We start from the raw sequence: 18,508 nt of genomic DNA, 5'->3' as shown, positions 1-18,508 counted from the left end.
TACATGCCGTCACGCGCTTTTCACTAAAGGACAAAACACGTGTCCTCCTCGAATAGGGGCTAGTTCGTTGATTTGGAAAAGATGAAGGGGTAGTTTAGGACATGGAGAAAGGGTGGGGTTTGGCAAAAGAGTCGAGACGGAACCCTTTGTCGCCACGTGCCTTGGCGTCGGCCGCACGCAGGAAAGTCTTCGTCCGCCACCCTTTTTCGATTTGTTTTTAGCGGAAATAAATTCCAAAACGATTTTCTTATTTCTTTATTTTAAAAAAACTTTACAGCTATTGCCACACCCAACAATCTGGCTATTTTCACACTTACCCATTTTAGGCGGTCGGTTTGGGCCTGAGGGTTTTTCGGTCCAAGAAGGTGCACTGCTCTTTTTTTTTTTCATTATTTTTTATAATTAATCAAAAATTATTTCAAAATCCATTAAAAAAATTATTTAATTTTAAATTATAGTTTCAAAATCATATATTAATGCATGTAGCCATTTATGAACTGCATAACAGTTTTAATTTTAATAATATTCATTCTTTATTTTAGTGTTCACCGATAAACTATCAAGAATATTAATAGAATTTCTAATGAAAATTTTAATTTTAATTTTAATTTTTAATTATTTAGCTTGACATATAATGTTATATTTAATCTCATTAACAATAAACGAAGGTAGGATTGAAATTTGAAAAAGAAAGTTATTAGGGCAAATTAGTTTATATTAATTAAAAATTAGAAGTTAGAAATTAGAAATTTTCAATTTCAAAAACTGAACCCAAAGACACTGAGTTCAATAATTGAAGAGATAAAAAAAAATATATATATATATATATATATATAAGATGTAAACTTTCTTTTCCTTCAAAAAGTTCTCAATGAAAGGGAAAAAGAGAGATAAAAATGAAAATCTCTAACTTTTTTTTTTTTTTTTGAAGGTAAAATGAGAAAAAATCTCTAACTTATTATGTTGATGTCAAAGCAAGCAGAAGCAGCCAAAAGTTCTGTCAATAGCCATTCCCATTCACATCACACATGTCGCAAAAGTTAAAACGGATTAAAGCCAAAAAATTAAATAATTATATGAAATTATAATAATATTAATATTAAAATAAATGAATCAATATTGCAAAAAAATATTAAAATAAATAAATAAAAGAAGAATTTAGCTTAGTAGCAGACTTAGGCTAGCAGCATGATAATGCCGAGTATACATAAATAGAGAGGAGGAAGGGGTAGAGATGGTGGGACCCATTTAAACAGTTTAATTCGGCCGCCTGCTTTGTCGTCTCTCTCGTCTCGTCCGCCTCCGTTTCACCCTTTCCCTTTGACTCTCTTCCCATCTCCTCTCCCTCTCTTATCGCGGTCTTAAATATCTCTCTCTCTCTCTTCTTGCTTGCTGTTTTCTCACCAGACTATATCTGTCTTCGATCTCTCTCTCTCTCGCTCTCAAATACTCGCTGTTCCCTTATTTCAGAAATAACTGTCGCTTCCTTCTTTATTCAGAACTCTAAACGAGGAATCAATTGGGAAAAAAAAAAAAAAAAGAAAAAAGAAAAAAGAAGAAAAAAGAAAAAAGAAAATAAAAGGAGCGTACAAAAAAGACACTTGTACGTAGATAAATAGCTGTACAAAATCAGATATTCAGAGGAAAATAAGATAGATGCAGCTGAGTTCTTTTTTATCTGGGGTTCTTCTTCTTATTATAGTTCTTGACTCAATGGAATAAATGAATGAAGAATGAATGAGAAGCTTTATCTATGAAGTTCTTTTGTATTTGAAGGTTATTTTGGCTTCTGGGTTCTCGCTTTATATTAGTTTTTAGGCCTATTTGGCTCCTGGGTTTTGGTCTCTTGGTTTAAAGGGCCATCCCGTCATGGCTGGTAGTAATGAAGTCAACCTCAATGAATCCAAGGTATTGAAAATTCTTTGTTGCTCTGTTTCTCCCTTGTTTTTGGAGATTAAAAGCGATTGTCTTTTTTGCCTATTTTTTTTTTGGTTTCTGAGTTGAACGATTTTCTGTTAAATCTTTTGGCCATTCCTTCACCACTCAGTTTGGGGTTTATGTTCTTGTAAATTGATGTATGGGAATTTTTACTTAGATTATGACGAAAAGAATGGAGTTAACTCCTTGGATTTGGTTTTGAAAATTTGACATTTTTTAAGCTGCTTTTACTATGGCTATCATTTTCTTTTGCCGTTATAACTTATGGTTTATGGGGTTCTTTGTTGGATGTTCGTTTGATTTTTCCAACTATTTCTTTGTTGGGGTTTGGAGTTTGAGAGTCTGCAAACTTGTACTTCAAATTGAAGAAAACTTGAATTGGATTTTAGGCCCACCCATTTGTTTTCCTTTGTATGATTTGATTTGGCATTCCTCATTCAACTATTTCTAGCGGGTATGTGGGGTTTCAAGGGTTTATTCAACCTTTTTCTCTTTGCTGTTTTGGGTGTATAAGAATTTTTCATATATTTTCTGCTCGTACAGATTTTATGCAAGCAATCTAGCTCTCAACACAGAAGTCAAAGATTTTGGTGAATTTTTAGCTTTTAATTGAACAGAACATCTAATCTCTAATTTCTCTTGTCTTCTTGTAGAGGGTTGTGCCACTAAACACATGGGTCCTCATTTCAAATTTCAAGCTAGCATATAATCTCCTTCGCCGCCCGGATGGGAGCTTTAATCGTGATTTGGCAGAGTTTCTTGACCGGAAAGTCAATGCCAACACCATTCCGGTTGATGGAGTTTTCTCCTTTGATCATGTAGACAGAGCCACAGGCCTCCTTAACCGGATTTACCAACCTGCCCCTGAAAATGAGGCTCAGTGGGGCATTGTAGAGCTTGAAAAGCCTTTGAGCACAACTGAGATTGTCCCAGTTATAATCTTCTTCCATGGTGGAAGCTTCACTCACTCCTCTGCCAATAGTGCTATCTACGACACCTTTTGTCGCCGCCTTGTGAATGTTTGCAAAGCTGTTGTAGTATCTGTTAATTATCGCCGGTCACCTGAATATCGCTACCCATGTGCATATGATGATGGTTGGGCAGCTTTTAAGTGGGTTAAATCAAGAACTTGGCTTCAAAGTGGGAAGGATTCGAAAGTTCATGTATATTTGGCAGGGGATAGTTCAGGTGGTAATATAGCTCACCATGTTGCAGTTAGAGCAGCAGAAGCAGAAATTGAGGTATTGGGTAATATTCTTCTTCATCCAATGTTTGGCGGGCAAATGAGAACTGAATCGGAGCAAAGATTAGATGGAAAATATTTTGTTACAACTCAAGACCGCGATTGGTATTGGAGAGCATATCTACCCGAAGGGGAAGATAGAGACCATCCAGCGTGCAATATATTTGGTCCAAGAGGGAAAAACCTTGAAGGAATTAATTTTCCTAAAAGTCTAGTTGTTGTGGCTGGTTTGGATCTTGTTCAAGATTGGCAATTAGCTTATGTTGAAGGGCTCCAGAAAGCTGGCCATGAAGTGAAACTTCTTTATCTAAGGCAAGCTACAATAGGTTTCTACTTTTTACCAAATAATGATCACTTCTATTGCCTAATGGAGGAAATTAAAGCCTTTGTTAATCCTAACTGTTAATAGACAACTTAACCTTTACCTACAGGCAGCCAAATACATAATAGAAGCTTTGACACTTCACTTGGGTTCTCTTTTTTCCCCTCCCACTTTGCAGTGATGGTGTGTAGTTTTACAGGAATTTGTAGTATTCTATTACTTCTTACCATTGTCACCACTTGGGGTGGTGATATGTTCAGTTCTGTTTCTTTGGGAACTACTTGTTCTTGGTCCGGAGAGTGTTCTTTCTATCCGAGATAACCAGTTTCAGCTGCTACCAAGGATTCAGAACTTGTTAATGGCATTCTGCTGGGCCACCAAATTATTAAAAAAAAAAAAAAGACAATCACCTGCTTCACTTGTGCCCATAAATAATGGGGTAGGAGAAGCCTGAGGGTAGTGTTTGGTGGTTAATCAGTTTGTTTTAGTAAGTTGGTAATTTACAATCATAATTTCAGCGAATGAACTGGAATATATATCCATGTTGTCATGAAAATGTATGTCATACTTGTGTCCTAGAATATATATATATATATATACATATGAGTATATAAATATACTATAAAGATTTTGCTTGAATCTTATTTCTTTGCTCAATTCTGTTCTATAGCCGAGCTAATTGTTTTTACATCAGGTTTGGTGCTTAGATTTCTAGACTGATCATGTTGTAACATGGGAAAACAGAGGAACTTAGCATTGTTGTTAAATTTTGTTTCTTTTATGTCCTTTGTTCGTATAAAAAGACTAACCCAAAACAGAGTTCCATTGAGCAAGGTTTCAAATTGTACATTATAAAAAATAAGGATTGTTATTCCAATCTTTGGACTATAATAGTCCGGTGGTTGGGAAAAAATGGTGGTTGAATTGAATGATCTAAACATCATATTCACACTGTTGCATCCCATTAAGGACAATGGCCTCAAAATGGATCGAAAAAGCCTGAACCAGATGACAAAGAGGAAAGGAAAATTTGTGGCTTGGTATATATATGGCTATCAACTTGAAAATGGGTAAAAGAAAAGAAAAGAAACGAAAAGCAGAAAAAGGACTCGTGTGGGGATGGTGGTGCGGACCATTAAGATGTACACAGAAAAGCCAAAAAAGAAAGAAAGGAAGGAAGAAAGAAAGGAAAAGAAAAGCAGAGCATCAGGAAAAGAAAAAAGAAAAGAAATGAATGATTGGACAAAGAGTCGAAATCGTGGAGATCACCATCTTTCAACATCAAATTGATTAAATGTTGTCAGCTCCTGATTACCCATTGTAATTGGGTTTGTTTGGAGTTAGGGAAAATAGGCAAATACAGGAATTGGCTTTGTTTTGATGAGAGGAAACTCATCCTCTAGTGGTTGGGATTTTTGGAAGTACTATGAGGGACCACTTTGAAAAAACACACCACAAAACAAAACCCAAAACCTTATTATTATTATTATTATTATTATTATTATTATTTTAAATAAGCTGTTGGGATTGCTTTTAAAAGAGGCTTATTAATGGCTACTCTGTTGTACAAACAGCTAAAGGTTGGACAAGGACATGGAACCCTGTCCTTAATTGACTTTCTGAGCTTTTGCTTAGAATATATGCTTCGGTTTTGCATCTATCATCAATATTCAATTTTAAAAATAAAAAAAAAAAATAATGAAATTCTCGTTCGGATTAGCATGGTTTTGCTATGTCTTATTATGATTTGTCGTATGTAATTAGGTGTTTATGTTTTTGAAATATTCACTAACACGACACGGCAAAGTCATTGTCGTCAATATTAAAATAAAAATAGATAATTAATTTTCCCTTTATTAAAACTATATATAATTTATCTTAATGCCTCATCACTTACAGTTTCCGCGTTCATACCATTTGCCTCCTCCTTTTGAAATTTTTATTATATATTTTTTAAGATTTATTTATTACAAGATCGACCCACCAATATATTTATATTAAAATATAATAATTCTATACATAAAATCAATTTTAATAATTATTAGGATTGGAAGTGCTTCAGTTTCAAATGCTCCCATTAGATATTTGGTGGGTCATGCATATTTAGCTCTTCTTTTTTTTTTTTAAGCAATTTATTTGGATTTAGCTTTCACATGTAACAAATTTGACTTGACTCAATTGATGATATAAATTAGAATTGAATTAAGAATATTATTTATTAAACATTTATTTGTTTTAAAAGAAATTAAATTAAATAAAAATCTGACAGCAAGAATTACATTTCATCACCATTATCTTAATTTACTTATTATTATTATTTTTTATTTTTACCTTTGAAAAAATGCCATTTTTGGTTTTGTTTTTCCCTTCAGAACAGTAAAACCAAACCATTCCTAGTGTTTCAAATCCTTGAAAATGAGAAGATTGCAAGAAAATTCCTGGCCCAAACTGGGGCATCAGTGATAGGGATTGTTGGATTTATTCCACAAGAAAAATAAAATGTCGTGTTAATAATACAAAAGGGACAGCTTCATGTGCATCCATTAACATCTAGACAACAACACAACAAGAGAAAATACAGTAGTAGCTGACACAACTCTGATGGAGCATAAAAAAATATTCACATATTTACAACTGAAAAAACACAAAAAAGGATTGAATTGAATAATACAACATGAAAATAACCATACAGGAACAGGCTAATGCCTTTGCTTTGTTGCACGTGGAAAACGATGATATTCAATTTTAAACAAACCATATTTTTTTTTAAAAAAAAAATATATCCAAAAGTTTGTTTTTGGTAATATTGACAAGTTCTTAAAAACATTGTCGGGATTTGAATTTTTCAGAGAGATATATTGTTGGAGTTTTTAGACTGGAAGAACATTTTTTTTAAGCTGAGTGCACTAACTCTTTTTTTGAACATTAGCTTGTTACATCAAAGAAATAAGTTATGGATAAAACTAAAAATAACAACCTAATTCGGAGCAGCCAGTGGTAAATTGTGATTGGTTTATGAGATTGTCTAGAGTCACATGGCACTAGCATACAAGATTGGGATGGAGATGAATTTATTTACTAAAATTGGAAGAGTAAGAAGATTAGCACTTTTGGGTGCATGAATTCTGTATTGATTAGCCAAAAAATGTCATCACTTTCATGCCTTGTTTAATTTTGTCGTTTTGGGCCAGATACGTTCCCCCCCGTCTTTGCTTTTAACAATTTCATTTTAGCTTTAGTCCAAGACCAGAAGAAATAGCACAAGAAATTACCTTCATTATATAATAAATTTAAATAATAAATTTAAATGAAAAATAATTATTAAGATCGAGACACGTGTAATTCGTTAGAAAAAAAGAAGCATGCAGAAAAAAAGAAAAAAAAAAAAAAAACATATGAAGTAAAAACCCAACTGGCCATAAAAAGACAAATTCACTAAACGGAAAACTTTGTTTTTTTCTGGTTCAGTCAAGCAGTGTGAGGTGTCTGCTCTGCTCTCTGCAGGTCTTTGGCTCAGCCAACCACGTTCCCTATCATAAAACTACTGACTCTTATCATCCACCACAGTTTAGAATATACAGAGTTGGAGACGACAGTAGAAGCAGAACCAACATCTCTGTTTCAAGAATTTCCAATATATACCACAAAAATTGGGGAATTAAACAAATCAAAATTCCTAGGCTGATATCAATTTCTGACAGAACATAAAATCCATTAGTTTTTGCTTTAAAAGAAGAAAAAAAAATGCCATCACCGTATGATCAATTCATTAACGAAACCACAATCTCATTCAGAGTGTTACCATACCATGAAAAAGCAGCCCCAATAAGAGTGCACATAAATGTCATGAAAACAACCAGCTTGGAAGAGACTTCAACACCATTTTTAACTCTGGAATCCAGAGTCTCATTCGCAATTTATTCATTTTTTCCCCATTAACTAGTATTTTACAATGCCAACTACAACGTTCCACGATCCAATATAAGAGTAGAAAAACATAAAGAAGAGTGACCCGGTACACGAAGCATCCTACATGTGTGTGAGATGCTACATTGTGTGGAGTTGATGTATTTAGCTTTCTCCCTACTTTTCTGTAGAGGTTGTTCCCGTGAAGAGTAGAAAACCGTGCATCCAAAAAATGATTAAAGTGCAAGTTTAAGCCATTCAATGGAATTTTTTTTTTTTTTTTTTGACAACAGAAAAAGAGCCTACTAAGTGTGTTAGTCATTGTCTACGCCGGCTCAAGCCACCGGTTAAATGTTGACGTCTAAGACACCCACCCGTTAGGCACCTAAACCCCAAGCACTGGTGGGAGACCATGTCCCCTTCCCGCACGATCATGACATTGTGGTTTACAATCCATGATAGCAAAAGCCCAGTCTGAGGAAGCCCATGTCAAGTGGGCCATGTAGGATGCGCTCAAGGAGGATCATATCCTGATCTAGCAGGTGGATGACAAGGCCTTTACCACCAGGCCACCACCTCAGGTGGTCCATTCAATGGAATTGTTGTATTGGTTCTGAGCTCAAGAATATTACACAAATAGAGTTCTTTATGGTCCACCTCTGCAAACTTAACCTCCCTCTCCAGACCAAAATCACTTCACAAAACCCTCAAGCATCACTGAAAATTTGGTGGGCATATGTTGAATAAAACTTGTTGAATCTAGATTGGTACCAGAAGAATCAGTTCCAGTGTTATCAGATGCTATCCTAGAACATAATAACTTCAGCAATTGAAAAAACTAAGTTGTTGAATACGATTCCGTGACCTCCATATGTAACCCAAGGAATCACTTTTAACCCACAGCTAAAATTTTCATGAGATGGTAAGCAAACACTAACAACACTCTTGCAAGTTAACCCATATTTATATCTCCCAGAACTGAAGGCAAAAGTTTACCCTATTCTCAGCTGTTGTAACATTCAACATAAGTAGGTCAAATTAATTAGAACACAGGTGGCCAACTGGAATTTACGCCCAAAAAACACACCATCCTGCATGCCTTGTTCAATCTTTAATTCAATTTCTGTTGGCATTCAGCTTTGTCGCAGTCCATCATACAGTGTTCAATGTTTCTGCATTGCCATAGAAAGCAAATCAACTAAATATCAAGCCAGCCCAAAAAAAAGTAGAGAAAAAAAAGAAACAGTTGATATTTTTGCCTCATAGTTTTGAGCAAAATTACTTATATACTCCAAGGGAAAAAATTGAATTGAATCTCCTATTCACAAATAAATATATATTCTAGAGGTTTCTGTGTGAAAGAATTAGGATGCTCGGGATGTTTTCCCTTCACCAGCTTTAAGAGGAAAAAGTGAACCTTATTTGCAATAGTGGATAGTTAAAAATTAGACAGAACCAGATCAAGCTCATAACAGTTTACAAACAAAATCATTGAGATTTAAGTGGTAGAAGTTACTCTTTTTTTATGATTCATAGGAGGCAATTAAATGGGTCAGGCAGTAGCCCTCTCTTTTCAATAACATTCGCCAAATTAGAGATAACTTTTGTGGTGTAAAGGCGTCAAAATGAGACCTCTCACTCCCTATATCCATTATAGAACGTGAGAAGACCAACTACACTACATCTGGTTTGCAGTAGAAGTTATTCATTACTATATGTAAACGATATTCACATTCAATATCAAACACACCAGTCCGTCACCATTTATGCTTCTAATGCATTACGACAGTGAAATGGCACAAATTAACTTTAAAATGACCATGCAAAAGTTTTCCACATTACCTTGTAAACACTACTCCCTCCAATCCCCCTACCACCTTCCTTTTCTTCCTTTCCTTCTCTTCTGTTGCTTATGAATCACGTTATTGAGTGAATCACTTCTAGGAACAACAAAATTTCTACACCAGCAACCGGTGCTTATACTAAGGGCATCAAGCTAGTTTGAGAGCTTAAACTTTATTAATAGGAAAAAAACAGAAAGGGATAAAAGGTTAGATCCTGGAGGGAACGAAAGTAAGAAACATCTTAAGAGGGAAAAGCATTATTTTCCATCAACTAGAATTACAATATCCATATTCACTGGCTCCTGTGATTTTCTTCCCAACAAATGGGAAACAACCTCCTACATGCCTGAGCGCAAGTCCTTCAATCAAGAAGAATTCTGGGCACTATAATTGTTATATACAGCAATAAAGACAACAGAATTCCATTGCATTGCAATGTTCCATTGATTAGAAAGTGAAAAAGAATATATAATATCATATCATACTGAAACATGACAGAAATCATGGAAGGAAATATAATTTAGATGAATGCAAACTCACTGCCGTAATATGCAAAGTCAGTTGACCATATGACAATGACATGGAAATTCAGGGAAGAGATGTCAATAGTTGCTGAAGTTCATACTTAAATTTATTTATGCAATATCACCATCCAAAATTTGGTAGAAGCATGAAGACAGAGAAATTTTTACTAACATATAGAGTTAACCAGTTCTGAAGAAAGTTGATGTTAAATAAATGGAATGCATATCACCAAATTTGAAAACTGACTTGGAGGTGAAAGGAAACCAAAGTGGTTCCAAGGTTACAAAGCTCCGTGAAAGATATTTATTTGGATATTAAATAAAAAAGAGTGTAGATCAATATAATAGCCAGGCAGATAAAAGATTTCCTTACTAAGCAATCTCAGCATTAATAGCTTGAATTTGAATCATGAAAACAGGAACCCTTGCCTACAGCTGTTCTTATCTTTGTAATGCAAATCCTATTCCTAGAGATTTTAAGAGTATTTATTTAGGGAAAAAAAAAAATATATAAATATAAAAAGTAGAAATTGCAGGAATTTGTGACTGAGTATTCCAATTAGATTAAGCTGGATTCCTAATCCATTCCTAGGGTTATCCAAAGACTATAAATGGGCCAAATTATTTACATTATAATCAGACTTTGTTATGGCTATGATAATTATCTGAGAATAAAACAATGGAGAATTAGTTTTCTCTTATTAAGGATTTTTTCCTTGTTTGCCTTTGTTCTTTCTTGTCCTACACCACTATGGCTCGTAACACAATGAACAAGAATATTGGCTACCAGCAGATGCTTACAAACTGCTAAGAGCATAAGTAAATAATGTTGGGAAAAAATTACGCAAAATCCCAAATAAGTCAGAAAATAACACACAATTTGATAACGGAGTTCGGCCAATCTCGCCTACGTCTCCGGACTGCCACAGATCTTTTATAGGAGAAAAATAAATAAAGTGTTTACATACACTCACAACTCTCTTTCAAGAATACCCGAAAAATTAAGCTTAATTTTTCTTCTTGAAAAATCCCACTATTTTTCTCTCTCACAATTGCTCTCACTCTCTCTATCTGGTGTGATTAAATGGAAATTCTATCCTCTATTTATAGGAGAGAAAAAATGCGTGAATGAGTGAAAGAGCTATGCAATTCAAATGCAAATTGGCCACCAATTCCAATTTACACAAATTTAACATGTGCCACCGACCTTCATTATTTTCTTCCTGCCTTTGTTGATTAGTAGAATACAAATGCAAATTTGCCACATGTTTGTTTTATTTTCAACCTTTGCCGACATACTTTGACAATCTCCCACTTGAAGATTGATTTTAATCTGTCTTCACACATCGATCACGTGGCAGTCTTCTCTGGTCTATTATTCTAGCAGGCCAACTGAAGTTGAGCACAACTTCAGTTTGTCAATGGTCACCACTTTTGTTAACATATCAGCTGGATTCTTGTTTCCTTGAATCTTCTCTAATTTTAGCACATCATTCTCAAGCAGAGACCTGATGAAATGATATCGAAGACCAATGTGTTTTGTTCTAGAATGGAATGCTGAATTCTTTGCCAAATGTATCGCACTCTGACTATCACTGTACAAAACATTCTTTTCCTGCTTGAATCCCAACTCTGTTAACAAACCTTGAAGCCATATCATCTCTTTGCTGGCTTCTGTCACTGCGACATATTCAGCTTCTGTGGTGGATAGAGCTACAATCTTCTGTACTTGTGACATCCAACAAACAGCTGTAGTACCAACAGTGAAAATATAACCTGTGGTGCTTCTTCAGTGATCAATGTCGCCTCCATAGTCTGCATCTACATAACCTTGTACTTTTAGTTCTCCTTTACCAAAGTACAAACACTTCTCAGTAGTGCCTCGTAGATACCTCAAAATCCACTTCACCGCTTCCCAATGAGCTTTCCCTGGATTTGACATATACCTGCTAACAACTCCCACTGCATGGCCAATATCTGGTCTCGTACAGACCATCGCATACATCAAACTTCCTATGGCTGAAGCATAAGGAATTTTGGCCATGTCTTTTCTCTCTTCTTCCGTCTGAGGGGACTGGTCCTTGGATAGGCAAAAATGGCTAGCCAAGGGTGTGCTGACCGGCTTAGCTTCGTTCATATTGAATCTTTGCAATACACGATTGATGTAATCCGCCTGAGATAACTGCAACACCTGTTTTTGCTTATCTCTCGTGATTTGCATTCCAAGAATCTTTTTCGCTATACCCAAGTCCTTCATGTCAAATTCTTTTGACAATTGCTTCTTCAAGTTTCTGATATCATCCATATTTGAACCTGCTACTAACATATCATCAACATAAAGCAGTAAAATGATATAACTGGACCTGTATCTTTTGAAGAAGCAATAGTGGTCGGCGTTGCACTTCTGGAAGCCTTCATTGTGCATGAAACTGTCGAACTTTTTATACCACTGTCTTGGAGCTTGTTTCAGTCCATACAAGCTCTTCTTGAGTTTGCACACCATATTCTCTTTTCCTTTTTCTGAGAATCCTTCTGGCTGGTACATGTATATCTCCTTATCCAAGTCTCCGTGAAGAAACGCCGTCTTTACGTCCAACTGCTCAAGGTAGAGCCCTTCACTAGCAACAATACTCAACACAGACCTGATAGTATTGAGTTTTACAACTGGTGCAAATATGTCGGTGTAGTCAACTCCTTCCTTCTGCTGGAACCCTTTGACTACCAGTCGAGCTTTGTATCTCTTAGAACCATCATGTTCCTCTTTCACTCGATACACCCATTTATTGTGAAGTGCCTTCTTTCCTACGGGTAACTCAGCTAGTTCCCATGTTTGATTGGAGATTAAAGACTTCATTTCGTCTTTCATGGCAAGCTCCCACTTGCTGGCATCTGCTGTTTGACATGCTTCCTCAAAGCATTCAGGTTCTCCTCCATCTGTTAATAACAAATAATTCATATATTTTCTGTTAGGCTTTGGAGGACGTTCAGACCTTCTTAACGCTTGTGGAGGAGAAGTTTGTAGTGTGTCAATCGATTCCTCTGATTGAGGATCTTTAACTAACTCATTCGGCAGACTTTCTGAGATGTCGTCGACCTCTACAAACACTGGCCCACTCTGCTCTGAGTCGCTGGCAATTGTGTCATGTTTGTTCTTGTACATCATTCTTTCATTAAAGACTACATCTCTGCTGCGGATCACTTTCTTGTTTTCTTCATCCCAGAGGCGGTATCCAAACTCATCACCGCCATAGCCAATGAAAATGCATTTCTTAGATTTGGGATCAAGCTTATTCCTGCCATGATCACTTATATGCACATATGCTACACAACCGAAAACTCTTAAGTTTGAGAGTTTTACTTCTTTTCCACTCCATACCTCTTCTGGTATTTTGTACTCCAATGGTACCGATGGACCTCGGTTGATCAAGTAAGCTGCTGTGTTGAATGCTTCTGCCCAGAACTGCTTTGGTAAGCCTGATTGTACACGTAAGCTTCTGGCTCTTTCTGTCAACGTTCGATTCATGCGCTCAGCTACACCATTGTGTTGAGGCGTTCCTGGCACGGTTCTCTCCATCTTGATTCCATGCTCATAGCAGAACTTCTTGAATCTGGTGTCTTCATATTCACCACCATTGTCGGTTCTAAGCTTTTTTATTTTCAGTCCTGTCTCATTTTCAACCATAGCTTTCCAAATTTTGAAAGCATCAAATACTTCTGACTTATATTTTAGAAAGTAAACCCAAACTTTCCGAGAGTGATCATCAATAAAAGTCACAAAGTAGTGTTTCCCACCAATGGATGAGACAGTAGTTGGTCCCCACACATCAGAGTGTACAAGCTCAAGTTTCTCCTTCTTTGGGGTTCTTCTATTTGTCTGAAAGCCGACTCTTTTCTGCTTTCCAAATATGCAGTCTTCACACATGTCAATTTCAATTGACTGAAGACCTGGTAGTTTTCCCTGTGAGTGTAGAATCTTCATTCCTTTCATACTCATATGGCCAAGCCTCTGATGCCATAAATTGGGAGTTTCACTGTTTGCTGCAACAGCAATGGAATAGCTTGCTCCTCCTGTGCTGTAAAGAGTACCACTCTTACTTCCACGAGCAACCATCATTGCACCCTTTGTAATCTTCCACTTATCACCGTGGAAGGTTGTTGTGTAGCCTTCGCTGGCCAACTGGCCTACTGAGATTAAGTTCTTTCTCAAGTCAGGAATATGTCTGACATCCTTCAATTCCCATGTAGACCCGTTCAACCTAATCTTCACAACTCCTTTACCAACAATATTACATGGTTGGTCATTACCAAGGTATACTTTTCCAAAGTTTCCGGGGGTATACCTTTCAAGGAGTTCTTTTTGTGAAGTTGCATGGAATGACGCTCCGGAGTCTAAAACCCAAGACTCCTGCTTGCTCTCCAAAGAGCATATAAGTGCATCATCTTCTCCTGAGGTGGAGGCAACATTTGCTTCTAACTTCCCCTCCTAGTTCTTAGATGCATTCTTGCACTGATTTTTATAGTGCCCAGTTTTTCCACAATTCCAACATTCGATGGACTTCGTGTTATTGAAATTGCTGGGATTCCTGGATTTGGACCTCCTGTCCTTTGATTTGCCTCAGTAGTTTGATCTACCGCGTCCATTTCCTCTGGTTGAATTTCTTCCTCTTGATTCTATATGCAAGACTGAAGAAGTTGAAGGTTCACTTGACTCTCTCCGTCGGATCTCTTCACTGAGAACTAGGTCACGAACATCATCAAATTTTAACTTCTTGCTTCCGGACGAGCTACTCACAGCTGTGACAGTAGCATTCCAACTTTCTGGTAGGGAAGACAAAAGTATCAATGCTCGTACCTCTTCATCAAATTCAATTTCAACTGAACTCAATTGGGTTGTCACTGTATTGAGTTCATTGAGATGTTGGGCCACCGATGCGTTTTCCGTCATTCGTAGATTGAATAACCGCCTCATCAAGTGAACTTTATTTGCGGCCGATGGCTTTTCGTACATATTGGAAAGAGCCGCCATAAGACCTGCCGTGGTCTTTTCTTTTGCTATGTAGAAGGCAACATTGCGGGAGAGGGTTAAACGAATAACCCCGAGTGCTTGTCTGTCTAGAAGATTCCAATCTTCTTCCTTCATAGCCTCTGGCTTTATTCCGGAGAGAGGTTGGAAAAGACCTTTCTGATACAGATAATCCTCTATCTGCATTTTCCAAAAGCCAAAATCTGCACCATCGAATTTTTCAATTTTCCACTTTCCTTCATCTGCAGCCATTGCTCCCACTCGAGTCTAACTCCGCCTTGATTGTTAGTATACGTGAATAGTAACCGTATACGTGAATAGTACTATACAATAGTAATAGTACACGTAAATAGTACTATACGTAAATAGTGCTGGGCTGAATAGTCACGGGTTCAGCAACAGCCAACAGTACTGTTCACCACCAACTTTGAGATATTGTTTTGCTATTCACCACTAAGTCGATTCTGCAACGACTTTCCGAGCGGACAACACCGATAGACTCGTCGTAATTTTTTCGTCGTCGTGGTATATTTATTTTTGAAATATATCCACGAATCCGATACCGCTATCTAACCGGCTGGACCTGCCGAAACCTTCGGCTCTGATACCAGTTGTTGGGAAAAAATTACGCAAAATCCCAAATAAGTCAGAAAATAACACACAATTTGATAACGGAGTTCGGCCAATCTCGCCTACGTCTCCGGACTGCCACAGATCTTTTATAGGAGAAAAATAAATAAAGTGTTTACATACACTCACAACTCTCTTTCAAGAATACCCGAAAAATTAAGCTTAATTTTTCTTCTTGAAAAATCTCACTATTTTTCTCTCTCACAATTGCTCTCTCACAATTGCTCTCACTCTATCTATCTGGTGTGAGTAAATGGAAATTCTATCCTCTATTTATAGGAGAGAAAAAATGCGTGAATGAGTGAAAGAGCTATGCAATTCAAATGCAAATTGGCCACCAATTCCAATTTGCACAAATTTAACATGTGCCACCGACCTTCATTATTTTCTTCCTGCCTTTGTTGATTAGTAGAATACAAATGCAAATTTGCCACATGTTTGTTTTATTTTCAACCTTTGCCGACATACTTTGACAAATAAAACATAACAGGATAAAAGAATAAGTAAATAGATAAGGCATAGTATGAAACTCAATGTGTACCTATGGATTATTGGAAATCTCAATTCCATAGAAAATTTTGATGAACCATTCACATAATCAACTGAATGCCTTCTGTAATTTGTGATGCATGGAATGCAACTGTGTTAGTAGGCATGTCATGATGGAGATGCACCCAAAGGAATCCCATATCCATGCTTATACATCAATCCTGTTACTTGTTCAGCCTTGTACTTTTGACCGCACATTAAATAGGCTTTATATAATATCACAAATGTCCTTCTTGTGGGTTCCAACTTGAAATTCTCCATTTCATAAAGGACGCTCTCCATTTCATGCAAGCGCTTCTGTGATCCATACATGACCATTTCACAATGGTATAGTGAGCGGCAAATTCTCCATCCTGCATATTCAGCACGTCTCACAAAGTCTGCAAGCTTGTCAACTGCATTGTATCTGAAATAGGTAGAAATAACGGCCCGCATCACCCTGACTGTTTTTACTGCAGTGCTGTGCTTAAATGCGTTGTTTATACATTCCTCCATTCCCTCTAACATGTCTTCTTGTGCATAAACTCTAATCAACAAGACATTCAACCAAGGCCTATATTGCTGCTCCGGAATAATCCTCAATAGAGACTCAATCTTTTCAACTCTATTAGTAATTGAACTCTTACAATATGCACATATCATTGTCCTAATTAATGGCAATTCTTTAACATTTACATCGTCTTTTACCAATCCATATATCTCTTCCATTTTCTCTACATTCCCAGAGTGTGCATAGCCTCGAAGCATTAACAAGTAGGTGTTACGATCAGGCTTAACTGGACTTTCCTTCATCATTTTAAAAATTTTTTCCATGCTGTCCCACTTCCAACCAGTGAGATAGCCAGCAATTAAATTATTGTATGTGCATACATTTGGCGAGATATTTAAATACTTTAGCTCCTCAAATGTAGCCTCCATGTGATCAACTAGCAGTGAGCGACCAAAGACTGATATAAGAATGTTATATGTTGCAACTGAAGGATCAAAATTTGGCTCCTTTTTCCACTTCAGAAACACTGATCGACATTTATCACCTTGACCATTGTACATGTAAGCACTCATCAATGCATTATACATACTTGTTGTCTTAAGATTCTTGCCACTAGCCTCAGCAAAGAGCTCTACTGCAAGATCGACATTCTTAGCTCTGCCAGCAATTGTTATACCCTTGACATACTCCTCTGATGTCATAAGAGTGATCCACGGTAATTGTGTTCTTCTCCAATTAAAAACCTGAACACAAAACTTTAATTATATATCCATGTCTTTTTTTTTAAAAAAAAAATCCCATGGCAATAAAATGTTCTACTCAAAAAATAGATAGACCAAATAATTATTATATTTCATTTGTACCCCAACAGCTTCCATAGTTTCAATATACCACTAGAGTGCAAAAATGTTTCCACAAAATAACAAAATTTCTTTAGATAAAAGCATCAGAACAAGTTAATTATGTAGTACAAGCATAAATAGCTAAAAATGATCTAACATAAACAAATTTCATACTAAATTGTTTGCTTCTTATGACCCGAACACAGTAAAGTAGTAACAAAAAGGAAAAAAAAAAAAAAAGTCCAGAAAGAAACAACGGTTAAACAAGTAAGGATGCTGGCTGGAACATATCAATTTAAAAAACACAAACACACAAGCAATAGGCTGACAAAGAAGCAAACTAAACAACAATCCAGACCAATTCCATAAAAGAAAATCAACCATGGATGCCAAGCAGTATACACAACAAAATAAATGCAAAGCAAGAACCTGTACGGCTAAGTTAGGCCACGAAACCAACTGCTGCAGGAGCTCAACGAAAGCAGATCCATTGCGATACCTCCTCAACAAGGAACTAACATTCCCCTCCAAAACCTCAACAACCTTATCAAAATCCCCAACATGTTGAACCAATTCGTCCCGTAAATTCGAGATCGTTTCTTTCAAACCCTCCCATTCTTCAGGTTCAGCATGGACGAATTTGTTAGAGAAAAGCTCGATGATGTTACCGAAAGAGTTGGTAGGCTGTGAAGTGTGAGTTTGCGCGCGGGAAAGTCTGTAAATTGGGGACTTGGTGGAATTGAAAATAGAAGGGGTTAGGGTTTGGGGTTTTACAGAGGATCTATGGAAGCAGAGCAGCTCCGCCTGGGCTGCGTCTGAGATTTTGAGTACTCGCTTCATGTTCTGGTAATTAGCACAACAATAAACGTGTTCATATTCGAGGGTTTTAGGAGGGTTTATCCAAAGAGTCAATGAGATTAGGAAGAGAAGCGACAGCGACTGCCGCGCTATGCTATTGATAGATAGTCGCCATTGGCCAGTAGCGGAGATTGTGAGGTGTTTGTTGACTGAGAATCTGAATGTGATCAAAGCCGGAATTAGTGTTAGAGAACCGGTCCAGTGTGCAGGCGACAATTCAACAAGCGACTCTGGGCTTTACTTGGGCTTCAACTGCAGGCTTTTCGGTCGTTGGATTATGTCCAGCCACAACATTGCTTTCTTTTCTTCTTTTCTTCTTTTCTTCTTTTTTTTTTTTTT

The 18,508-nt window shown here is 36.7% G+C and overlaps 2 protein-coding genes across 6 annotated transcripts; one reads left to right on the top strand and one right to left on the bottom strand.

The window, feature by feature from the left end:
* The first annotated feature begins 1,030 nt into the window (after nt 1-1,030).
* On the top strand, nt 1,031-4,142 carry LOC105650062 (gibberellin receptor GID1B). Its single transcript, XM_012236943.4, has 2 exons — nt 1,031-1,908; nt 2,592-4,142. The coding sequence occupies exons 1-2, from the start codon at nt 1,870-1,872 to the stop codon at nt 3,585-3,587; spliced, it is 1,035 nt and encodes a 344-aa protein (XP_012092333.1). The 5' UTR covers nt 1,031-1,869; the 3' UTR covers nt 3,588-4,142.
* A 4,006-nt stretch (nt 4,143-8,148) lies between these two features.
* Nucleotides 8,149-18,358, bottom strand: LOC105650061 (retrovirus-related Pol polyprotein from transposon TNT 1-94). 5 transcript variants are annotated; one of them, XM_089722017.1, is made up of 4 exons: nt 17,741-18,356; nt 15,972-17,212; nt 9,252-9,423; nt 8,149-8,581 (listed from the first exon to the last, which is right to left on the bottom strand). In XM_089722017.1, the coding sequence occupies exons 1-2, from the start codon at nt 18,149-18,151 to the stop codon at nt 16,088-16,090; spliced, it is 1,536 nt and encodes a 511-aa protein (XP_089578143.1). In that variant the 5' UTR covers nt 18,152-18,356; the 3' UTR covers nt 8,149-8,581; nt 9,252-9,423; nt 15,972-16,087. The 5 variants fall into 5 exon arrangements, with proteins under 5 accessions (XP_089578143.1, XP_089578144.1, XP_089578145.1 ...); XM_089722018.1 differs by lacking the exon at nt 9,252-9,423 and having other exon boundaries at nt 17,747-18,358; XM_089722019.1 differs by lacking the exon at nt 9,252-9,423 and having other exon boundaries at nt 17,741-18,353.
* Between the last annotated feature and the right edge of the window lie 150 nt (nt 18,359-18,508).

The sequence above is a fragment of the Jatropha curcas genome, chromosome 5 (genome assembly GCF_041381405.1).
Source record: "Jatropha curcas cultivar XTBG-Jc1 chromosome 5, XTBG_Jcur_1.0, whole genome shotgun sequence".
NCBI classification, from domain to species: Eukaryota; Viridiplantae; Streptophyta; class Magnoliopsida; order Malpighiales; family Euphorbiaceae; genus Jatropha; species Jatropha curcas.
This window is presented reverse-complemented; position numbering and strand designations above follow the sequence as displayed.